The sequence below is a fragment of the Garra rufa genome, chromosome 1 (assembly GCF_049309525.1).
Source record: "Garra rufa chromosome 1, GarRuf1.0, whole genome shotgun sequence".
Classification (NCBI taxonomy): domain Eukaryota; kingdom Metazoa; phylum Chordata; class Actinopteri; order Cypriniformes; family Cyprinidae; genus Garra; species Garra rufa.
This window is the reverse complement of record NC_133361.1, coordinates 4220340-4246330: the sequence shown is the minus strand read 5'-3', so window position 1 is coordinate 4246330 and position 25991 is coordinate 4220340. Positions and strand designations below refer to the sequence as shown.

Here is a 25991-nt window from a genome sequence, read left to right as displayed (position 1 = left end):
GATTCTGACTAGAACCAAAATATCAAAGCATATCACACCAGTCCTCAGGTCCTTACAATGGCTTCCAGTTACGTTTAGGATCGATTTTGAAGTACTTCTACTCATTTGTAAATCACTCCGCTTTTAAAAATATACAGGTCCTTCTCAAAAAATTAGCATATTGTGATAAAGTTCATTATTTTCTGTAATGTACTGACAAACATTAGACTTTCATATATTTTAGCTTCATTACACACAACTGAAGTAGTTCAAGCCTTTTATTGTTTTAATATTGATGATTTTGGCATACAGCTCATGAAAACCCAAAATCTAAAATAATTAGAAAAGAAAAGTGTTTTTAATACAAAAAAAGTCAACCTTCAAATAATTATGTTCAGTTATGCACTCAATACTTGGTCGGGAATCCTTTTGCAGAAATGACTGCTTCAATGCGGCGTGGCATGGAGACAATCAGCCTGTGGCACTGCTGAGGTGTTATGGAGGCCCAGGATGCTTCGATAGCGGCCTTAAGCTCATCCAGAGTGTTGGGTCTTGTGTCTCTCAACTTTCTCTTCACAATATCCCACAGATTCTCTATGGGGTTCAGGTCAGGAGAGTTGAGCACAGTAATACCATGGTCAGTAAACCATTTACCAGTGGTTTTGGCACTGTGAGCAGGTGCCAGGTCCTGCTGAAAAATGAAATCTTCATCTCCATAAAGCTTTTCAGCAGATGGAAGCATGAAGTGCTCCAAAATCTCCTGATAGCTAGCTGCATTGACCCTGCCCTTGATAAAACACAGTGGACCAACACCAGCAGCTGACATGGCACCCCAGACCATCACTGACTGTGGGTACTTGACACTGGACTTCAGGCATTTTGACATTTCCCTCTCCCCAGTCTTCCTCCAGACTCTGGCACCTTGATTTCTGAATGACATGCAAAATTAGTTTTCATCTGAAAAAAGTACTTTGGACCACTGAGCAACAGTCCAGTGCTGCTTCTCTGTAGCCCAGGTCAGGCGCTTCTGCTGCTGTTTCTGGTTCAAAAGTGGCTTGACCTGGCGCCTGTACACGGTGGCTCTGGATGTTTCTACTCCAGACTCAGTCCACTGCTTCCGCAGGTCCCCCAAGGTCTGGAATCAGTCCTTCTCCACAATCTTCCTCAGGGTCCGGTCACCTCTTCTCATTGTGCAGCGTTTTCTGCCACACTTTTTCCTTCCCACAGACTTCCCACTGAGGTGCCTTGATACAGCACTCTGGGAACAGCCTATTCGTTCAGAAATTTCTTTCTGTGTCTTACCCTCTTGCTTGAGGGTGTCAATGATGGCCTTCTGGTCGGCAGTCTTACCCATGATTGCGGTTTTGAGTAATGAACCAGGCTGGGAGTTTTTAAAAGCCTCAGGAATCTTTTGCAGGTGTTTAGAGTTAATTAGTTGATTCAGATGATTAGGTTAATAGCTCGTTTAGAGAACCTCTTCATGATATGCTAATTTTTTGAGATAGGAATTTGGGGTTTTCATGAGCTGTATGCCAAAATCATCAATATTAAAACAATAAAAGGCTTGAACTACTTCAGTTGTGTGTAATGAATCTAAAATATATGAAAGTCTAATGTTTATCAGTACATTACAGAAAATAATGAACTTTATCACAATATGCTATTTTTTTAAAAGGACCCTGTATACTGACAAAAAGCACCGTCTTTCGGATGAGACGTTAAACCGAGGTCCTGATTCTCTGTGGCCATTAAAACCCCAGGATATCCTTCAAAAAAGAGAAGAGGTGTAACCAGGCATCCTGGCCAAATTCACCCATTGGCCTCTGACCATCATGGCCTCCTAATCGTCCCCATATTCTGATTGGCTTCATCACTCTTTCTCCTCTTCACCAGTAAACTGGCGTGTGGTGGGCGTTCTGGCGCAATATGGCTGCCGTCGCATTATCCAGGTGAATGAGGAGATTCCCCCCTTCTATGTAAAGCGCTTTGAGTACCCAGAAAAGCACTATATAAATGTAAGGAATTATTATTATTATTATTATTATTATTATTATTATTATTATTATTATTATTATTATTATTATTATTATTATATTGAGCTTTGTGAGCCTGCTAAACCAGGTTGGATTTGTTTGGTTTTGTCAACTCTAAACCTACTCTGCAACTCTGAGATTGTTCATCTTGCTTCATGCTGCAGGTCACAGATGTTCGTGTCTGACTTGTTGAAACACACTCACCTGATCATAAACTCCTCCCTCTTACAGCTCTTACCAGGAAGAGACTGACGTGTTCTTTCTCCTTTCTGTCACACTGACTCTCTTCTCTACTGACAAAACCAATAAACAACCAGCCATCAGTGAAGAACCAGGAGAAACACTTTACAGAAGGACTTTTGTTCAGTTTGTTTCTGAATAGACAGTAGATCTCTGTGATTCTCGTGCAGATTTGTTTTTCAGTCTGTCGTTCAGAAAGTGAAAGGAAAGTTTAGATCGCTGGAGCTCAAAGAGTCAAAATGGCTTCACTATCTGAAGATGATATTTCTTGTCCTGTGTGTCAGGAAATCTTCAAGAATCCTGTTCTTTTATCATGTAGTCACAGTGTCTGTAAAGAGTGTCTTCAACAGTTCTGGAGAACCAAGAAAACTCAGGAGTGTCCCGTCTGCAGGAGAAGATCCTCAAGAGAAAAGCCTCCAACTAATCTTGTGTTAAAAAACTTGTGTGAGTCGTTCCTGAAGGAGAGAAATGAGAGACGTTCATCAGGATCTGAGGAGATCTGCAGTTTACACAGTGAGAAACTCAAACTCTTCTGTCTGGAGGACAAACAGCCGGTGTGTGTAGTGTGTATGAAATCAAAAAAACACATCAATCACACAATCAGACCCATCGATGAAGTTGTCCCATCCTATAAGGTAAGAGAAATGAGTTTTTAACTTCCTGTTGTTTTAAAGTCCTGTTTAAAGGGGTCCTATTATGCTTTTTCACTTTTTGAACTTTAGCCAGTGTGTGGTGTGTATGTTTGGGCATAAAAACATCTACAAAGTTACAAATCTCAAAGTCCACTCCAAAGGGAAATATTTAGTTTTAAAAAATACCTTTTCAAGAACTACAACGAAACAATTCATTTGGACTACAGGGTTTGTTTTCCGGAGGCTATTATGTCACAACGTACTGAAATTCAGTCATTGGCGGGTGGGGGATTCGCCTAGCTTTAGCCATGTATTATTGACAGCCGCTGTTGGGATGCTACAGTGAGCCGTAGGTCGGCTCGTATAAACACAGCTTTAACTAAAGGTCCGTGAACTGCTCCGGTAGCCGTGTTGAAGCCGCGCCGTTCACGTGTTTGTTACAGAGGGTCCAAACACACGCAGATCCTTTGCTGATGTAAACACGAACATTGACTGGGATCATCCGTGGACGCATCAGTGCCTCGCCGTAGACATGCAGTGTGTGGCAAGAGATTTATTCATCATACAGTGTAGATAGCTTCACTAGCCTTATGGTTTTGGGCATACAAATAATAAAATACATTAGCACAATAATGATAATATCACGTATCCGCGATCAACAATAGCGTTTTATGTACTCACCCTTCATGCATTCTAGGTGTATACTTCCTTCTTTCAGACGAATGCAATCGGAGTTGTATTAAATCAATTCTGGCATACAGAACAGCATAGACTGAATGACAGGAGCAATTGTTCCATCAGTCCAAAATAAGTCGATCCATAATAAATAAAAAAAGTCGGTGGTCGGTAAAAGCCTCCTTTAGCAATCCTATGTGTTTTTGTAAAAAAAAAAAAAAAAAAAAATCCATATTTAAAATGTAAGAATCACTTTAATCTAGTTTGCTGCTTTGGGAAGAGGCGCAGCAGGGCGGAACACGGTTTACGCTGTTAGCCAATCACAACGCAGTGGGACTGCTGACCAATCACAACACATTTGGTTTTTCGGAAGGTGGAACCCGGAACTAATTGAGCCGCTTGTGAAAGCCTGGGGAGAAAGCTATTGTAATAATGTGAATTATGTGAAAAATATTGCGTTTTTCGAACCACTAAGCATGAGAGCATGTTCTAGTGCACCCCCAAAACAAAATAAAGACTTTGTAAAGGAGCATAATAGGACCTGTTTAAGTGTTGATTTGATTGATCAGAGCTGGTTGTGTTTAGTCCAGCTGAACTCCATTATCAATAAAGTTTCATAGATTTGGGGAATTAATAACTACAGGGGAAAGTAGATTTTCACACAGACCCAGCAACTATTTTTGCTAGTTAAAAATATGAGATTTTCACAAAAAAACTGGAGAAATTAGAGTGGGGCAAATACTTTTGCACTGCATTGTATGATCATATCACTGTATCGTCTAATCTTTCACTGTAATCTGGTGTTTTATGTATTTTTGTTTAATTCTAGGAGGAGCTCAATACAGCACTGAAATCATTACAGGAGAAACTGAAACACAAGGAAAACATGAAAGGAGAGTTTGAGGAAACAGCTGAACACATGAAGGTGAGGAAACAGAATGGAGAGTGATTTGGATTCCAGCTGTAGGATCACTATATACAGTTGTGATCTGATATATTTAATATAATGGATTAGTTGATCTCAGATGTGAATGATGTGATCGTGTCGATGTGTGTCGATGGAGACGATTGAAGTGAATGTGGTTTGATTTCAGTCTCAAGCTGAGCACACAGAGCGTCAGATTAAACAGCAGTTTGAGAAGCTTCATCAGTTTCTCAGAGATGAAGAAGAAGCTACAATCACTGCACTGAGGGAGGAAGAGGAGCAGAAGAAGCAGATGATGAAGGAGAAGCTGGAGGAGATGAACAGACACATCTCAGCTCTTTCACACACAATCAAAGACATGGAGGAGATGATGAAAGCCAGTGATGTCTGCTTTCTAAAGGTCTGATTTCAGATGATTGATTGATTGATTGATGATTGATTGAGTTGTTGATGATCAATGGTGTGTTTGTTCTGCAGGAGTTTCCAGTCTCAATGGAAAGGTGAGTGATCTGCTGGTGTCTCTGGTCTCTCTGCTTCTGATCCAAAGCCACTGCAGTTCTGACTCCTGAATGTTCTTCCAGAGTCCAGATCTCACAGCCGGATCCACAGACGCCTTCTGGAGCTTTGATTGATGTGCCACGTTACTTGGGCAACCTGCCGTTCAGAGTCTGGAAGAAGATGCAGGACATCGTCCAGAACAGTGAGTCTGAAGAGTTCTCCTAAAAAAGAGTTTTCTCTTAAAACCTATTCCCAAAGCTGCTGAGACAAACTTTTACTCAGGAATAGAGAGAAGTCTTAAATTGAGAGTAAGGGGCGGGGTTGAGCTCATTAATATGGATGATGTCAGCATGCTCATTAGCTATGCACACTGTGATTGGCTGATAGGGATTTCTCTGTCAGAGATTTATTCATATAAATATTGTAGAGTATGATACTATTTTGCCAAATTCAAATAAAGGTTTACAATAAAAATGTGTGTTTAAAAATAAAGCTACGTGTCACTAATTAAACAACTAAATGTTCAGCTAATTGTCAGCCTCTTAAATGTGTGCTTCTCGTAAACAATTCGTGGATATATGAATATCCTTTTACTAATAGTAGAATGATCATTTCTGAATGCATGCAAACATAAAAGACAACCAAACTTTATACAAGGACCCTTGCACACTGAGTCAGAATTGTTTTTTGTAGGCATTTTTTTGTATTCATCCTTCGAAAAATTTGTCACGCATTAAATTATTGCACACCAGTCACGTAGTAATTCTTTCGTTACAAAAAGAAAGAAAAAAGTCAATAAAAAGTCAAATAAAAACAATACAAAATTGAATCTTCAAGCAGTGAGGATGATTTTCTTCTTAAAAAGAGAAAAAAGAAAGGACATTGGGTCCATCCAGTTATAATATAAGGAGAGGAAGGAGAGAGTAGTTTTTGTGTGCACCTCCTCAAAGGATCTCTGAGATTATCCCAGCAATTTAAAGTTTTAAGAACGTCAGTAAACTTTGATGTTTTGCCAGAATTACTGGAGCCACAGATTATAAAGAAGACCACTAGTTTCTGTGAACTCAAGTGTACAAGGACCGTTACATGATGGCTCTAAACTGTCCAAACACCTCTCAGAATGCTTGCTATGGATGCAAAAAATGCAGAAAATCGAACCCGATCCGATTGTTTTTATGGCGTCCTGGAGGCAGTATGTAAACGTGATTGACGTGAAACGTGAGGTAGTATTTGTTGTTTTACCCAAAAAAAAAAAATTGGGACAATGACCTTTCAAAAGGACAAATTTGGAGATAACTCCCAAAAGAATATAAAAATATGCATGCCTATGTGTGCAAATAAATGCAGTGTGTTTATAAAACTTTTACATTCTGAGGCAGATTATCGGCAATAGCCAATTTAGGATAGTTTGGGATTTGGTCTCAGTGATTTAGGAGTCCTCTTCACTACTGATGTGTCACAGATTTAGGAGCTTAAATGCTTTGTGAAATACTCTTAGAGCAAAAATGTAGGAGTCCTATATAAATTTAGGACTGACACGGCCATTATTTTTAAGATTTTCTCCTAAATCAGCCAGTTATGAGCTCCTTTTAGCTCTAAGATGTTTTGTGAATACGGCCCTGAGCTCTTATACACACACACTGGAAATCATGATGATGATGATGAGGCCATATTGACAGATTTCAGCATTATGAACCAGATCATCTACTGCACCAAAACCAGCAGCTCACTTTTACAAACAATCAATCCCACAATTCAGTCTGATTCACTCTCATATGTAGTCTAAAGTCACAAATAACATTATTTACCATTTGATTATTGCTGTTTATATGCTACTTTAATTAGGTTTTATTTGAATATATTTTTATTTATTTAATTTTGTAACTGTTTTTGTAATTTGAAATAATAATTACTATCTATTTAAGTTTATTTTTAACATGTGTAATTATAAATCATTTTATTTCAGTTTTAGGTTGTCATTTGAATTCTTCATGTTAATTTATTTTATTTAGAGTAGTTGCCAAAACAACATTTCTGAACATTTAAATTTAAATACATTTTCATCTAATATTTATAATTAATTGTAAGCTTTATTTTAATTACTGAATAATTAAATAAATAACTAAATATTTTTAATTGTAGTTTTTGTTAATATCAGCAAGCTTATTACTATTATCATTATTATTATTACAGTATTATTTCATTGCATTATTGTAGAATAATATCTACTATTTATTTATTTTAGACAGAATTCAGTAAATACCTTTGTGATTCATAAAAGAGAAACACTGAGGACAACGATAAAGATATGAACATTATTTACTGCATATCTCTACATGAAAACATGAAATCACTGTGTAAAGATCTGTTTATTAAAATGATCTTCTGACTGTAATTGAATCTAAATGAGAGTAAATGAAAGTGTTTTGAGTTTGTGTCTGTCAGTGTTTGTGATTGAACTTTCAGTATTGATAAATCAGACAGAGAATGACTGACAGTGATGAGAGGAAAATGTCTGATGTGTTTGATCAACAGGACGAGTGTCATAATTCATAATCATCTGTGTTGGGTTCAGTCTTGATCATTATATGAACATCAGAATAACAGCAGCATCTGTTGATTGTGTCTCATCAGCTCCTGTCATTCTGGATCCAAACACGGCTCATCCATGGCTCCTTCTGTCTGATGATCTGACCAGTGTGAGACACAGCGCATATCAACCTGTTCCTGATAATCCTGAGAGATTTGACCATCGTTTCTGTGTTCTGGGTTCAGAGGGTTTTAACTCAGGAACACACTGCTGGGATGTGGAGGTTAAACAGAGTAGATACTGGAGTATTGGAGTAACTACAGCATCAAACCAGAGGAAGGGAGGTGTTTTCTTCAACACTGGTGTCTGGTGTGTGTGGTATGATCCATTAGGACGGTCTCCAGGATCTGGTTTTGGTGTTAAACAGCATCTTGATCGCGTGAGAGTGAATCTGGACTATGACAGAGGAACGGTGTCATTCTCTGATCCTGTAACTAACACACATCTACACACATTCACAACCTCCTTCACTCACACACTCTTACCATTCTTCTGGACTATTGATCCTTCTTCCTCTCTGAGGATCTTATCGATCAATAGTCAGTAATCTGTAGGTCTGGATCTTCCTGCTTTCATCTTTCATCATGTTTCAATATTTAATCCAGATCACATCAGTAAGAGACTGTTGATCTGAACATCAGACCAGAAAACAACTACATTTATTCATCTTTACAAATGAACAATTATTCAAACACGTGATGAAGGGCTCAAATAAATCATCTTCATCATATCTGACCAATGAGAAACAGTCAGATCATATTTTCTCTAGTGTTATTCCACTATTGATTCAACACATTCTCAGTGTTTGTTGTCAATGAAGAATTGTTGATTTCAGTTCTAGAGATCAATGATCATTTGTTTCTTGAAGTAAATGGATGTAAAAGGTTCTCGCTGATCCACAATGTTGAATCAAATATGAATATTTAGTCTAGAAATACCTGATTCAGCTGTTTATGAATCTGATTCTCAGATCAAATGATGACTATGAATCTATGAAAACAAATATTAATAATCGCTTGTAGAAACTAACAGTGTCATTTTTTTCTCGTTGTTCTTCCAACAAATTATTTAAGCCACATTTATTTCTTCAGACTTTCATATAATACAGATTGATGTAAATGTAAATGAATAAATGACTTTTTTTTATCAGTGTTTCCTGTCACAGTTATTTCTTGTCATGATTTTCAACCTGTAATTATCCTCAGATTGATCTCAAAGCAAAAAGAGGTGCTAAAGTCAGATTTTGAAATGAAATGATAATCATCTTAATTGAAGTGATGAAGGACTCTGAAAGTCTGACACTAACAGCGTTTAATACTGGAGTGTAGAGCTGCTTTGACACAATCTGCATTGTCAAATATAAGCGCTATATAAATAATGACTTGAAGTTAACACTGCTTTAAATGTTTGAACATGATTAAGAGTTGAAAACATCCAACATTTAGAAGCAAAGAGCAATCAAATGAAAGAGCATCATTCAGAAAAGTCTATTTTTATTTGTGTATCTTCAAAATAGCAGTGAAGCAGCACACTTTTGTAAAATAAAGAATGAAGCTTTATTCAATTTCTTTTTTTCCAAAACATAAAAAAATGGCTTTTAAGGACTGAATTCAACATGGTGCGATGTGGCAATAACAGAGAAATAATTAAATTGAATGGACATTTTCCAGAGCTCAATCTCGTAGAGTATGAATGTGAGTTTGACCAACGACGTTATAACAAGCCCAACAACTAAACAGATATGAGCGACAGGTTTAATTCATCTTTCTATCAAATACAGTGTAGGAACATCTAGAAACAATATGAATGCTCCTGAGATACATTTCCAGTGTCCCAGAAAAGGGTATGAATACTTACGCAACTGATCTTTTCAGTTTTTTATTTCTAATAAAGTTGCAAAGTTGTTACAAACGTACCAATTAAAGGGGTGTGAATACTTTTTCAAGGCACTGTATAATATCAATAAATGAACATGTTTGCATTAAACACACTGTTGCCAGAATCATAAAGTCACCAGGAGTCCAGCTGCAGTTCAAGTTTAGTCAGATTTTCTTTACTTCTCAAAGTCAAAGTCAAAGTCAAAGTCAACTTTATTGTCAATTCTGCCACATGTAGAGGACATACAGAGAATTGAAATTGCGTTACTCTCAGACCCATGGTGCATACAAGTAACATGAAATACAATCAGTAACATTAAATACAAACAGTAACATTAAATACAAAGGTAGAATTTAAAAAATATAAATAAATACAAATAAACATAATATATAAAATGAAAAACACAATATACAAGTAAGGGCACATGGTAGAGAGTGCAAACTAAGTAAACAATATAGTATAGTGCAACAGAGCTTGTGTAAAAGTGACAGAGCAGTCTTGTAACTGTCTATGAGTAGGTGAGGTAGTTGGCAGACCAATGCTGCACAAAGTGACTGGTGCAGTTCAGGTGTGTGTGTGTGTGTGTGTGTGTGTGTGTGTGTGTGTGTGTGTGTGTGTGTGAGTTCCACTGCACAGTCTCTCAGTACACGACCAGGAATGTTGTCAGGGCCCGGAGCTTTGCGAGCGTTGATCCTGCTGAGGGATCTCCTCACACTGTCCGGGGACAGAGTCATCACCTGGTCACCTGGAGGGGGTGGGGTCTTTTGTGCAGTGGTGCTGTTTTGCACTTCAAAGCGAGCGAAGAAGGTGTTCAGCTCATTCAGCAAGGAGATGGTGCTGTCACAGGTCTGTGGAGGGGGCTTGTAATCTGTGATGGTCTATATGCCCCGCCACAGGCTCCGTGTGTCTCTGCTGTCGTTGAAGCGACGAGATATACCTCTGGAGTACTGTCTCTTAGCCTCTCTGATGCCACGGGACAGGTTGGCCCTAGCTGTCTTCAGGCTCGCTTCGTCTCCAGCTCTGAAGGCAGCGTTCCGAGCTTTCAGCAGCCTGTAGACCTCCCCTGTCATCCATGGCTTTTGGTTGGCACGGACAGTGATGGTTTTGGTGACTGTTACGTCCTCAGTGCATTTGTTAATGTAGGCTGTAACAGTCTCTGTGTACTCCTGGAGGTCAGTGGTGTTGTTGTAAGTGGCAGCCTGTTTGAACATATTCCAGTCTGTGGTATTAAAGCAGTCCTGTAAAGCCTCTGAAGACCCCTCTGGCCACACTTGTATCTGCTTACAAACCGGTTTGGTGACTTTAACACGCGGTCTGTAAGAGGGCATTAGCATAACAGAGATGTGATCAGAGGCGCCGAGGTGGGGGAGGGGGAAAGCTTTATAAGCTCCTCTCTGGGTGGTGTAAACAAGGTCCAGTGTGTTATTTCCCCGTGTTGGAAAGTCAATGTGTTGCTGTATTTTTGGAAACACGCTCTTTAAGTCTGCATGATTGAAATCCCCAGCCACGATGAGAAAAGCATCAGGGTGGTTTGTCTGCTGCTCACTGATGTGGTGGTACAGTTCATTCAGTGCGTCACTCCTGATGTTGCCATTGGAGGAGGGAGGGATGCACACAGCACACAGCAGTATAGCTGTATATTTCCTCGGTAGATAGAACGGCCGGCACTTAATAACCATAAACTCCAACACTGGTGAGAAGTATTTGCAGACCGCAACAGCATCGCGGCACCAAGCATCATTGATGTAAACACAAAATCCGCCACCGCGGGTCAACGACAACTCTGTCGGCATGATAGCATGTCAGCTGGTCGAGCTGAATGGCGCGGTCCGGAACACTGTCGCTGAGCCATGTTTCCGTGAACACAAAAACACAACAGTGCTTTACATTCCTCTGAGATGAACGTAATAGTCGGATGTAGTCCAGTTTGTTATCCAATGAGCGTATGTTTTCCAGGGGATAGTGGGTTTGTGTGGGCTAGCCTAGCTCGGATACCTCCACGCTTACCCCTCTTCTGCTTTCTCTCACGCCGCTTGAGTCGCCTCCATTGTGGTTAGGTGCAGGAGTGGGGGTCGGTGATAGAGTAGGCCTCCGGAGCAGACCCAGAACATTCAGCTCTTCAGCGTCCACAGAGTTTAACTTGAAAACTTTGTTTCTGCCGATGTTGAGCAAGAATGTTTGGCTATATACGCGCTTGAAGACAGATAAACGCGACAAAGACTTACAAAAACACTGACTTTCAAGATGAAAAACACTAAAACACCGGTTTGTCTGGAGAGAGAGAGAAGCCGCTGTTTTGCTTTGATTGATTTACTTCCTGATTGAACTTCCTGGAGGTTAGCTCTGATTTTTTGTGGATGCGACATGAGTTAATCCTGGTTTTTATTGACGTTTTCGTTTGCATTCAGCAACTACTCCCAACAGACGTCAGTCTGTCAGAAATCGCGCTACAGAAAAAACACTGCACGTCATGTGACTTAACCAAAACACGACATTGGCTTAACCTAAGGTCTTCTCTTTCCAACAAAAAAAAATAAAAAGTTTGTCTTAAAGAGACAGTGGCAGGGAAATGAACATGAAGAGCATGTTGCCATATGGCAACACCGTGCGATAGAGGGTTTTCAGACCTATATAGCAATGTAATATATATAATTATTCACAATGAGACAACAATTAAAGTGTAAATCTGTTTTTTTTCCACACAGAAATTGGTTTCAGTGAAACTCCTCCCACAACAATTACACATTCAGCAATAAATCCTTGAATTTTCCATCAGTTTACAAGTGAAAACTAACATTAAATCAACAGAAAGAGCTGAAATCTGCAAAGACTGAGTTTATTAAAGAGGACAGAGAGAAGATGAGAGATTCAGAACACACTGAAGATACTGAAGAACAAACAGGTTGGTGTTTATTCTTCATTCTTTTATTTATAATGCTGACAGTTTTAAAGCTTCAGGCAGGATTATATTTTGGGTTGTAACAGAAAAAAAAAAATCTTTAGAGCTCTTAAATGATTTTGCTAAAGCATCAGATAATACTGTACACTTTTTACTTGTGTTTCAGAGTTGATGGATGATAATGAGGAGAAAGAAAAACTGAATAAAGTTGAAGAGAAAAATCATGTCAAAAGTGGAGAAAAACCCAAACTGAATGATTCAAAGAAAAGAAGAGTCAAGAAATCTTTCGCCTGCGCTCAGTGTGGAAAGACTTTCACATACAACCAAAGTCTTGAGCGTCACATGAGAGTTCACACTGGAGAGAAACCGTTCACTTGTGATCAGTGCGGGAAGAGTTTCACACGGTCCGCAAAACTTAAGAGACACATGAACATTCACACTAGAGAGAAACTTTACAAATGTGAACAATGCGGCAAAACATATATGTGGGCTTCAAACCTGACACAACACCTGAGAGTTCATACAAAGGAGAAACCATATTCATGTCATTTGTGTGGAAAGAGTTTTTCACGTCTAGAATATTTGAAAGTACATCAGAAAATACATACTGGTGTGAGAGATTACATGTGCTTTGAGTGTGAAAAGACTTTTACTTCAGCGGGCCTTTTAAAACTTCACCAGAGGATCCACACTGGAGAAAAACCTTACAAATGTTCACACTGCGACAAGAGATTCAGTGATTCAGGAGGAATGAAAACACATGAGAGGATCCACACTGGAGAGAAACCTTTCACTTGTGATCAGTGTGGAAAAAGTTTCTTACTATCAGCAAACCTTAAGAGACACATGAGCATCCACACTGGAGAGAAACCTTTCACTTGTGATCAGTGCAGGAAGAGTTTCACACGATCATCACACCTTGAGGATCACATGAACATCCACACTAGAGAGAAACTGCACACATGCGATCAATGCGGGAAAACATTTGTATGGGCTACAAACCTGAGGGTACACCTGAAAGTCCATACAAAGGAGAAGCCACATTCATGTCATTTGTGTGGAAAGGGTTTTTCATTACTACAATATTTGAAAAAACATCAGAAAACACATACTGGTGTGAAAGAGTACATGTGCTTTGAGTGTAAAAAGACTTTTACTAGAGCAATATCTTTAAAACAGCACCAGAGGATTCACACTGGAGAAAAACCCTACACATGTGATCTATGCGGGAAGAGTTTCACACAAAAAGGACACCTTACATCACATATGAAAGTTCATACTGGAGAGAAACCGTTCACTTGTGATCAGTGCGGGAAGAGTTTCACAGAGTCCGCAAAACTGAAGGATCACATGAACATCCACACTAGAGAGAAAATCCACACATGTGATCAATGCGGGAAAACCTTTTTATGGGCTTCAAACCTGAAGACACACCTAAATGTTCATAAAAAGGAGAAGCCACATTCATGTCATTTGTGTGGAAAGAGTTTTTCACGTCTAGATCATTTGAAAGGACATCAGAAAACACACACTGGTGTGAAAGACTACATGTGCTTTGAGTGTGAGAAGACTTTTACTACAGCGGGCAATTTAAAACTGCACCAAAGGATTCACACTGGAGAGAAACCTTATAAGTGTTCACACTGCGACAAGAGATTCAGTGATTCAGGAGGAATGAAAACACATGAGAGGATCCACACCGGAGAGAAACCGTACAAGTGTTCACACTGTGACAAAAGATTCAGTCAGTCAGAAGGAATGAAAATACACCAGAGAATTCACACTGGAGAAAAACCTTACAAGTGTTCACACTGTGACAAGAGATTTTGTGATTTAGGAAGCCTGAAAAAACATGAAAGGATTCACACTGGAGAGAAACCCTACAAGTGTTCACATTGTGACAAGAGATTCAGTGATTCAGGAGGAATGAAAACACATGAGCGGATTCACACTGGAGAAAAACCGTATCACTGCACTGAATGTGGGAAGCGTTTCAATCAATCATCTTCCCTACGCACTCACACAAAAAACATTCACAATAAGTAGATCATCTTAAGATCTTTCAGGTCTGATGCTGTGTCCTCAATGTGACACAATAATTAATCAAGCACTAAAATATCATCTGGACATCCATTACATGTGAACTGACAAAAAAATGAAAAGTTTTCACAGTGAATAAATTTAATCCTCATTTTCAAAACCACCAGATTCAACTGTGAGATTCTGATCAACTCAAAGATGGAGTTCCTCCCCAAATAACTTAATTAAGGAAATAGGTTAGAGCCTCTGATTGAATAATTACTGCATGGATGATTATGTATTAGCTGCCAGCAAGTTATTCAACCCTAACTGATGCAGAGAGAAGCTTCTCATTTCTTAATTGACTGTATCAGAAGACACATCCTATGGTCATAGAAAAGATGTGAACATCTAAGGAGATGAAACTGGGTTAGGAACTGGAAAAATAGTGGGAAATTAGTCTCAGCCTCAAGCGTCACGCTCACCAAACATTGGCTAAAACTGATGTGGCACACTTATCTGGAAACACTTCAGGAGTTTCAAAGTCGTCATGGGGTTCATTGAATTACAGGATTTCTGGCAGATGTGTGTGTTGCATTCTTTAACGTTCCACCAGAAAACAAAAATGCCTTGACGCCAAACTCCCTCATTGAAGAAGAAAGCTGTCGTGTTTACAACTGTGATTTTTAAAAGTGTATGAAATATTTAAATTTCGCAGCATAGAGTCTTTAAAATATGTCCAAGACTTTTATACACCGGACTGTTATTGTGGCAACCTTTCCATGCCTCTAAACATGACGTGCCACGAAACGAAATGTAATGGTCAAATGGCCTCTTGGGCGGGTCTTGGCCATTCAAAGTAGACAAATTTCTCAGACATTCAGCCGTCAGTCTGAAGATCTGGCTATGTGAGACTATAGGTGAACCATCATCTTCGAGGAAGAAATGCGGTTGGAAAAAAATCTTGAATGATCGTGATGGGCAATTGCTTAAACATTTGGTGAAATCCAATTGTAAAAAACAACAACAGAACTTACGGCTATCCACAGGTACAAACTCGAGAAACTCAAGGGATTGGGACTAAACCACTGTGTAGCCTTAAGAAAACCACTAATCAGTGAGACTAATCTGGAAAAAAGGCTTCAATTTGCTAGGGGGCAGAAAGATTGGACTCAGAAGCATTGAAAGAAGGTCTTGTAATCTGATGAGTCCAGTTCCAGAATGATGGGTGCATTATGGTAAGAAGAGAGGCGGATGAAGTGATGCACACATCATGCCAAGTGCCTACTGTACAAGCCTCTGGGGGCAGTGCTATGATCAGGGGTTGTTGCAGTTGGTCAGGTCTAGATTTACCAACATTATGTGCCCAAGTAAAGAGGTCAGCTGACTACCGGAATACACAAAATGACAGGGGTGCATTTCCCAAAAGCACCATTAGCCAACTATGTTCTCGATGAAGCAAACATCAAATAAAGCGAAATGATAGTGAAAAAATAAAAAATAAAAAATATTCATCAGTTGTCATGTCCAATATAGCTGCATTTTTGTGATCTCTAAGCAGTTAAACAGCAGAAGTTATTACTCGGTGACGTCATTAACAATGTGTTACATGTATCCTTGTCTGCCTTGTCTTTGCACTGTTTCTGATTTGGTTTCTCCCATTGTCACCCCCTCTCATTCTGTTAACTTTGGTTTCTCCCATAGCCCATCTGTGTTGATGTGACTATCGTCTTCACCTGGTCTGGTAATTAGTCACTCTATATAAGTTGTTTGATCCTTAGTTTCTTTGTGTCGTCTTAAAGTTATTTTGGTTGTACTTCCCTACTTGTGAAAATTAAAATACGTTATTACTTTATTTTTTGATCATCGTGTTCTCATTCTGGCTCATCACCATCTAAGCTGTATCCACTTCAATAAGGGGGAAAAAAATCAAGTGATCATGCCAGAGCCGCGGGCAGTTAAATAACTTGACAACTTTCATTATCAGAATAAAATACATAATTTCAACGTTTTAAAGCAACATCAAATCAAGAAATGCATGTTTGAGAGGTAGCTCATCTTTTTCTTACCATATATACAATATTAGATACGCTGACCTTTTTTTTCTTAAAAATAATTGAAGGAAAAGGGACTGTTTACAGTTAAACTGAAGTTCTTCCGGCTGAGCGTCAGGGTGGACATACTGGAATGTAACAATGTCTAAAGTTGTTTAAAAATTTCTAAGCATTGGCTAAAGTGTCAAATGAAAATATAATGTACATTTCTGATCACTTGAATAAATACGTTTTTTGGGGGCATTGTTGTTATTGAGCATCTGCTGTTATCAAAAACATAAAAAATAATGATGAAAATAATTTTAAAAAGTCGTTTCGTTATAGAGTCTTTGCCGTATTGATGTGTACAAAGTTGTAGCAATATGAGATCTTATTAAACTATTTTGAGAATAAAGGCATAACAAATTTAATTAAAAACTGCAGAGCATTGTACTTTGCAATTGCATGTGATCATGATTTCTAGCGATAAAAGCCATCACAAGATGATCACTAGGCCTATAGTTTAATAACGTTACATATCTGTCGTTGTTAAGAAACGTTGGTAATGTTCATACAGACTTGACCCTGGGCTGGAAGATTGAGTATTGTGCATTTAAGCAAAATATTTGTATTTCTGTAGTTCTAATAATGTCTGTATGCTTCATATAGAACTATAATTTATGTTTTAGCCTTTTCTTCGGGTCGTAGCAGCATGGTAGGTTTGCATCTTGTTACGCACTTTATTTTTACAATGCCATTTTCCTGTTCTTATTTGATTTTAATAACTGATTAACAAAAATATCTATGAAAAAAAATAAGACAAAAATATACAAAACGAAATTCGTTTAAGAAGGGATTTTCCACAAAAAAAAAAAAAAAAAACGTACGAAGTGGTCAAAAATTGTGTCTGTGTCATGATCAATATTGTTTTCATGTATTTTGACTTCCTTTGTTGTTACCGTGACAGTCTGACCCTCTCCCATTTTCCCAGCCTATTTTCGTCTAATTCATACCACGTCCTTTATGACATTTACACAAACTTCTTTCGTAATTAACATATTAAACGGAAATAAAACACAAACAAATAATATTTAAACATAAATGTAAAACAGAAAATAAATAGTTTCTGAAATGGCTGCAATTAACGATATAGATCGCACTTTCTCTTTCCGTGTGATCTGTTTGAGCTAACCTTTGCCGCTTTTTTGAGCATTCTTGAAGTAAACATTTTCCGTTTGGTGATTAAATAAAATGTTTTACATTTCTGCTTGACAAAAAAATAAATAAAAAAATATTGGTCGATATACAATTAACGAGTTTTAGATTTCGATTTGTTTTATTTCGTTAAGTAATAATTTAAAGCTTCCTATAGATATGCGTATCATGTCTGTGAGGCATGCATTTGATTTATTTTTGTTAAGCACGCCTGTTCAAGAACAAGACTGCAGAAAACGCATATTTTTTGTTTACTTTATAGCGCATATTTATCTTTAACGTTTAAACTAACATTGTTCTAAACTTGAACTGTTTTATATCTATACATTTTATTTTAGGCAGGTCGTGATGATTTGAGAAGGCAGACTCATCAATAAGACTATGATCAGTCTTCCGCTGGGCGCTGTTCATTAAAAATATATATATACATAAAAAAAAAAATATATATATATATATATATATATACATACATAAAAAAAACAAAAAAAAAAAACAACAACTTATATTTAATGATCAAAAATGCTCCAAACGTTTTTCTAAATTAACTTAAAAAAATAAAAATAAAATAAAATAAAAAACTCAGTCATTTATGGTTATACAGACAGAAGCTGAAAATAATTCAAAACTGTAAAGTATTTGCAGAATAAAGAAAACATGAAGGATGCCGCTTAATATTTGGTTTTCTTTCCGTGAACTTTGGAGATTATCCCTCATTCCATTTGTTTTATAATCTTTATATTATTTTCGTGAAATATATTTTTTTCTCTTTTATACCATTTTATTGATTGATTCGTTGTAAAATAATGCTTACATTGTTCTTGAAATATGCTGTAGGAAAGCGGAACAGAGCTCTGGAAGCGGCACATATTCCATACGAGTTCAAAGGTGGATATGTGTTGCTGATAAACGTGATTTCAGTTCTGTTGCTTTTAAATGAAAGTAAATAGGATACACAAGACACTCAAAGTGCTTGCTATTTAATTCCATAAGAAAGGCGTATTTGTCATCCATTTTTTACTTGAATACAAACGTGTATTTTAGATATTGATATAATGACAACAATCACATATCTCACACATAGAATGCATTGTCATAATGTTTGGGAATATTCACACGGAATTAAACACATAACCACCTGATATTAGATTAAAAGAGAACGCAACATCAAACACATGACTGATTTTTACTGGAATGTAGTTTAAAGGTTGAATTGAACATTTGATTTTGTTTCGTCTAATTAATAGACTAGACTATATACATATTATACTCTTTTACTGAGGAATGAATCAATCATAAAGTCAAAACTTTATTGGCATAATTGTCAGGCGTCAAAAAAAAAATATAGCCCTAACCAGTTATTAAAATAATAATAGCCTAATAATAATAATAATAAATAAGTGATTTAGAGATATCTTTTTTTTATTTATTGTGAATCGCCTAACCTAAATAACTTTCTGCATATGCTATTTGCCATATATTTTGCAAATATTGTAAACGACAATTATGCCAATAAAGTTTTGACTTTATGAGTGTATTTATGCCCGTGTGTGACCTAAAAAATTACCAAATTGAACTGAATGAAACGTCAATTAAACACTACAGTATATAGGTTATCTAATTATACGAAATAAAATGAATATTTATTTGTTAAATTCAACCGATAAACTGCATTTCAGTAGAAATCCCAGCCATATAGCATAATCAAAGCTTTAATGACATGTCAGCATTTATCATTTAGATTCAGAATGTTAAGTAAAGAGATCGAAATGAAGGGAAAAATAACGAATATAAACGAATAATACAATTACTACGGAAAAAAGAGGATCAGATAATGGACAAGACTGTGGGATGCAAAAATGTTTCTTGCAGGGCTATTTAATTTGAAGTACTTTATGTTATATTTATTCATGATAAACTTTTGAATGCTGTCTACATCGCGCACAGACTGCATTCGCATATTCAGCATTGCCTATTGTTAATATAATAACTTATTATTGTATTAATTCCTACAACAATTAATATAATAATTTCTTAACTCAAAATAAAATTTTAATAAACCTATGCATTAAAGTCGAGGCTTTAAGGATGTCGTGCCCAAGAGTTAATATGACGCTCCCACGAGTTTATATGTCGTGGCCACGAGAAACATAAGTGAACCGAAGGTGTCCCCTCCAGGTCACAGTACAAACGAGTCTTTTAGCTTGACGCGATGTTTGCTGCCGCTTCAGTTCAGGGCTGCGTTCTCCGATAACGTTGTCTCTTAGCGCGCTACGAAGACTCAAAATGTACACCTTAACTACAGCTATACCTTTCCTTCGTGTGTTCTCCGAACTATACCTGAGGATGTTGCTTAAGGTGAACCTTCTTAAGTGCGACCTTAGCGGGTGCTGTCCATGGTGGAGGTGCTGAATAGGTTGATATCGATGCCTCAATGATCGATTGTGCGCTCTTTCCTTCACAGCGGTATAGGTGAAGTATTGAGAAAATGTTCGTTATAAAGAAGCGTTTTAGAAATAGTACAAACTGCATTGATCGGGGCTCATTGAAATATGTACATGCAGAAATAAATCGTCACCTTAGAATTTTAAGGTTCCTTCTGCATTCCGAGCACTTTTGAGCTATTGAGCTTCAAAGTTTTTGCGTTCCATAGAATTTTGTAGATATAATTTTTTTTTCTTTCTAAAAAAGCCCCAAGATGTAGGCCTACTCAGCTTTCAAAAGAAATATCACATAATGTAAACAAGTGGTCACAGAATATGAATACGTAAATAACTCAATTTTGACAAAATGTCAGATAGAACCTTATAATTATAAGGTGAGAAAAATATGTATCTGTTTATAATGTATAATTTAGCTAGTGTGCAATCCCACACCCTCACGGCCATAAGTGTGTTAATGTTCTCAACAGCGTATGCTGATTACCCTCCAGCCGTATCACATTATTGGCGTGAATCGCTCATTTGTGGATGATTTCCTCAATAAAAGCGCAAACATGAGAGACATACCGACATTGGAGCTAAACAATTAAGGGCCTTATAGGTAAGAAGTAGTATTTTGTAAGTGATACGGAACCTAATAGGTAGCCAGTGTAGAGACAACCACCTAGTAGTGCATTACAATAGTCCAGTCTAGACGTCATGAATGCATGAACTAACTTTTCTGCATCAGAAACAGGAAACATGTTCCGTAGCTTAGCAATGTTTCTAAGATGAAAGAATGCTGTTTTTGTAACATAGGAAATATGATTTTCAAAAGACAGGTTGCTGTCTGATATAACACCCAGATTTTTGGCTGTAGAGGAAATAACAGTGCATCCGTCTAGTTGCAAGTTGCAGTTTAAGAGATTCTGTGTACTGTTTTTTGGTCCAATAAGTAATATCTCAGTCTTATCTGAATTTAGCAGTAGAAAATTATTGGTCATCCAGTCTTTCACGTTTTTAACACACTCTGTTAACTTTGCTAAGCGCTGAATAGTTTTAGGCTGTTTCAGTAATAGTTTGTTGCAGTATGTTGACTTTGACTCAAGTGTTTGATTTGTGAACCAAGTTCATCTAAAACAGCTCCAGTCTGAGTCTGATAAGAGCTTTCTCACAACTCCTCTCCTTTTTATTAAACTTCATAAATACTTTCAAAGTTCACTCACTGCTGTGTAAGAACATGTTAATCTTCATTTATGAGTGTTGTTCATTAAATAGACCATGGTTTTATTATAGTAAAAGTGTAGTAACCCTGCCTTTTTGGGGTGTATTGATCAGGCTACCATTTGTATAACACAGTTTTACTGCAGATACAGTGGTTAAACTATAGTTAGTGTAACAACATCATGGTTGATTTGTGGTTACTGTGGTTAAAAATATGGTGACCATGTTACATGATGGCTGACAGACTGATAACTTTTATCACATCATCATTTCTCCTGTTTATTGTTATGGAGCAAGGAAGAGTCGGATCCAAATGCGAAGCTTTATTAATAAACCTATAGACATGGTCAAACATCAGCAAACAGGTACAGTACAGTTTTCATTCAGTTGTGTTTTAGTGACTAAAACTCTCCAGTATTTCATAGTCAAACACAGTTTCATATTGAAATGAATATAAAATGAAAACATCCTGGCTCCTCCACTGCTCTAGAACAGCATCAGGTTGAATAATTACGTGTATTTTCTACATATCTTTACATTGTGTACCACAAATGATGACAGGCTTTTACGCTGCTATTCATTGCGCATGCGCAAAGCTAAAAATAAAGAAAAACGTAATTTAGCTGTATTATTTCCTTTTGGTTTTCCTGTTTATTGGATTTTGGTTTCGAGCTGAAAAACGGAAAAAACAAATCAGCTGTCATGTTTTGGCTCATACAGAAAACCCCAAAAATGAAACATCAACCTGTTTTGTCTATTTTTCGTTTGCCAGATTAAGTGGAATAACTGAATGATCAGATGATACACGGACCCGGACCAAACATTAACGTATGTTTTGTTCCTCAGATCAAAAATAAAAATTAGATTTCCCAGCGATTAATTAATATTAATATTAGTTGTGAAACTGATTCAGACTTTGTCAGCTATTTCTAGAGTAAATATTCATATTTGATTCAACATTGTGGATCAGCGAGAACCTTTTACATCCATTTACTTCAAGAAACAAACAAACATTAATCTCTAGAACTGAAATCAACAATTCTTCATTGACAACAAACACTGAGAATGTGTTGAATCAATAGTGGAATAACACTAGAGAAAATATGATCTGACTGTTTCTCATTGGTCAGATATGATGAAGATGATTTATTTGAGCCCTTCATCACGTGTTTGAATAATTGTTCATTTGTAAAGATGAATAAATGTAGTTGTTTTCTGGTCTGATGTTCAGATCAACAGTCTCTTACTGATGTGATCTGGATTAAATATTGAAACATGATGAAAGATGAAAGCAGGAAGATCCAGACCTACAGATTACTGACTATTGATCGCTAAGATCCTCAGAGGAGAATTATCATAATTACAGAAGAATGGTAAGAGTGTGTGAGTGAAGGAGGTTGTGAATGTGTGTAGATGTGTGTTAGTTACAGGATCAGAGAATGACACCGTTCCTCTGTCATAGTCCAGATTCACTCTCACACGATCAAGATGCTGTTTAACACCAAAACCAGAACCTAGAAACACTCCTAATACATTATACCACACAAACCAGACACCAGTGTTGAAGAAACCCCGTCCCTTCCTCTGGTTTGATGCTGTAGTTACTCCAATACTCCAGCATTCACTCAGTTTAACCTCCACATCCCAGCAGTGTGTTCCTGAGTTAAAACCCTCTGAACCCAGAACACAGAGAATACAGTCAAATCTCTCTGGATTATCAGGAACAGGTTGATCGTCCCAGATGTTTCTCACACTGGTCAGATCATCAGACAGAAGGAGAGCTGGATGAGCCGTGTTTGGATCCAGAATGACAGGAGCTGATGAGACACAATCAACAGATGCTGCTGTTATTCTGATGTTCATATAATGATCAAGACTGAACCCAACACAGATGATTATGAATTATGACACTCGTCCTGTTGATCAAACACATCAGACATTTTCCTCTCATCACTGTCAGTCATTCTCTGTCTGATTTATCAATACTGAAAGTTCAATCACAAACACTGACAGACACAAACTCAAAACACTTTCATTTACTCTCATTTAGATTCAATTACAGTCAGAAGATCATTTTAATATCTTACCTTTGAGCATAACTTTACACAGTGATTTCATATTCTATAAACTAGAATAATGCAGAAGAAATAATGTTCAAATCTTTATAATTAAACAAAGCTTTTACTAAATGCTGCTTACTTATTAAAACTACAACTGAAGTCATTCAGTGATTTATTTATTGAATTATTCTGTATTTAAAACAAAGCTTAAAACTAATTATAAACATTAGATGAAAATGTACAAAATTAAAATGATAAGAATATTTGTGTTGGCAACTACTCTAAACAAAATACAAATTAACCTGATGTATTAAAATGACTAACACTAAAACTGTTTCTTAAAAAAAAGATTTTTTTCACAATAATAAAAATGACAATTTTTTTAATTAAAATAAATAAATATCTATAAACACCTGATTACCCTAATAAACCCTAATATAAACATAAATGAATAATTAAAGTAGATTATAAACAGCAATGATCAAATGGCCATGCAAAAAATATTGTTGTCCGTGGTTTAAAAATTTGGTGTGGGTGTATGGGATGGCCTGGATGAGTGTGAGATTTCCTGGCCTGAAATTTTGTCCCAGTCCGCCCCTGCTCTTCACATGAGCAAATATGTGCTCTGCCTGAGCTCAGGCTAAATGGCACAGATTATACTATGGGCTATTTTAATTTACCACTAGATTCTATAGTGTATCTATATGTTTGGTTGACTGTATTTTCTTCTGATAATGAACAGGCTGTAATGTTTGCAATGCAGTGCATGACGCCGGCGCATTCAAACAGCGGTCATGCAGATCATTCGAAACTGTGAAGGGTCTACTTTTATTTGTCTACACTTAAAAAAATCAACAAAATGTTGTGCTTTTGTAAAATAAAGCTGCTCTTCTGTTGTCTGGTAGAACTGGAGTGCAGAACAAAAATAAAGAGAAACTCAAGGACATGAGAAATAACAAACCCCCTCTCATTAATGTAAGTCGTATGAAAGGTGCATTTCTCTAGTACTGTGGAGATCATCAATTTCATCATTGCAGCTGACACTGACTCAGAAAACAATTTAGTTTTAATTAAATAAAATATGTTCTAGTTTTATTTTTCCCTAGAGGCTATAGCCTATAGGCTCATTGGTTTAATATAGTAGAATTAATTTTATATAACGTGTGATTACTAATGGTTAAATAAGCAACTATAACAGCCCTTTAATAATAATAATAATAATAATAATAATAATAATAATACAAGGAAGGAATAGTGACAACATGCATTTGTTTGGCAAAATTAATATAAGCTATTCTGTCTAAGGCAAGTTAAGTTCAATAATTCATTTTTATTATATTTCTATGGGCAAAGGAGAATAGCTAAACCAAAAAGAAACAAATAAAACACAATGTAACATTCATAAAACTGTGCACAATGGAATGTGACTGGGGCAATAGTGCCACCTAGTGGTATACTTTAATACAATCTATAAAATGTGTGAATGTCTCTATTTGAACAAAATTCTGCACATTAATTCTTAACTCTGCAGACACCGGTTGGAAAACAATAGTTTCAGTGTAGTGATGCAAATTTTTCAAATTGTGTCCACGTTAATGAATTGCACTGGGCCTTGTTCATTGGTGGTTGTGTGTGTGGATGTCATGAAATGCTGTAAACAGCGATAATGAAGTCTCAAGGTCCAAATGAACTGAACAAGATTGACTCGAACAAGACGTCAATAAATGCATGCATGTCACCTGATCCACAAATGCACAGGATCCTTTTTGCATGAGCAATTTATGGTATATTAATGCAGAACCAAAAATTGTATTCACAAACATATCTGTATATTTACAAATTGATGCACAATCATTTAATCCTAAATTCCACAGACTTAAATTGAAAGGCATTTGTTTGTGATTAAGATAATGCATAAAATTTATGCAGTACATGGATAATTGTGCGTAAATCTATTGATCATTTTGAGTCTAATATCGTCCCATATAAGAAGGCCAGTAGTGCCTTACCTTAAGTGACCCACATCTGCATGCTATCTGGGAAGGCATAAAGTACTTTCTACTACTTCTTTTATTGCACAGACTCATATTTCATTAGCATTATGTAGTTTTGGTCAACAACGAAAATATTGTCCCTGTTGATAAATATAACACATTAATTCTTCCTGTGTTCTACACATATTTATGGCATTTAGCAGGTGCAGACTTGTGTGATATAAATGTGATTAAATATCAGGTAAGCAAAAGTATATGACTCACCTTCACTGCTCCTCATATTTCTCTGAAAAACAAATTTGACACTTATCAAAAACTGTCCTGAAACTAACAATAGGAGAAGTTATGTATAAAATACTCATGACACTCTCTAATAAAGCTGCACATATTTACAATTATATATTATATAATTATATATTAATAAATGCATTTCTTCATACCACTGTCTTGACTGTGATCACGTCACTCTCTCTGGTGTAGTTGAGTTTCCCCAGCGCTGCACACTTGATCTCATACTCAGTTTCTTCTCTCAGATCAGTCAGAGTAACTGTGTCTTGATCTTTCAGCACAGGTTCAGATCTCCAGACTGTGTCCTGCTTTGGTTTATACAGTAATCTGAGCTCCACTGTAGCAGGACATGATGGAGGAACCACCTTCAGAACCACACTCTGACCAATGAC

The 25991-nt window shown here is 36.9% G+C and overlaps 3 protein-coding genes across 3 annotated transcripts in view; 2 read left to right on the top strand and 1 right to left on the bottom strand.

The window, feature by feature from the left end:
- LOC141331880 (uncharacterized) overlaps positions 1–25991 on the bottom strand; it is a 347739-nt gene that overhangs the window by 203023 nt on the left and 118725 nt on the right. The window contains exon 7 of the mRNA XM_073836956.1: positions 4058–4076. Coding sequence (XP_073693057.1) covers positions 4058–4076 — 19 coding nt within the window. The remainder of the gene's footprint in view (positions 1–4057; positions 4077–25991) is intronic.
- LOC141327656 (nuclear factor 7, ovary-like) lies at positions 7320–8692 on the top strand. The gene has a single exon (XM_073835362.1). It carries the CDS (start codon positions 7571–7573, stop codon positions 8117–8119), a length of 549 nt encoding a protein of 182 aa, XP_073691463.1. The 5' UTR covers positions 7320–7570; the 3' UTR covers positions 8120–8692.
- On the top strand, positions 12337–16223 carry LOC141327129 (uncharacterized). The gene is made up of 2 exons (XM_073835326.1): positions 12337–12352; positions 12516–16223. Exon 2 carries the CDS (start codon positions 12521–12523, stop codon positions 14393–14395), a length of 1875 nt encoding a protein of 624 aa, XP_073691427.1. The 5' UTR covers positions 12337–12352; positions 12516–12520; the 3' UTR covers positions 14396–16223.

Excerpts from the sequence above, each read along its gene's own strand:
- LOC141327656 (XM_073835362.1), top strand. The coding sequence starts at position 7,571 with ATGAACATCAGAATAACAGCAGCATCTGTTGATTGTGTCTCATCAGCT.
- LOC141327129 (XM_073835326.1), top strand. The coding sequence starts at position 12,521 with ATGGATGATAATGAGGAGAAAGAAAAACTGAATAAAGTTGAAGAGAAA.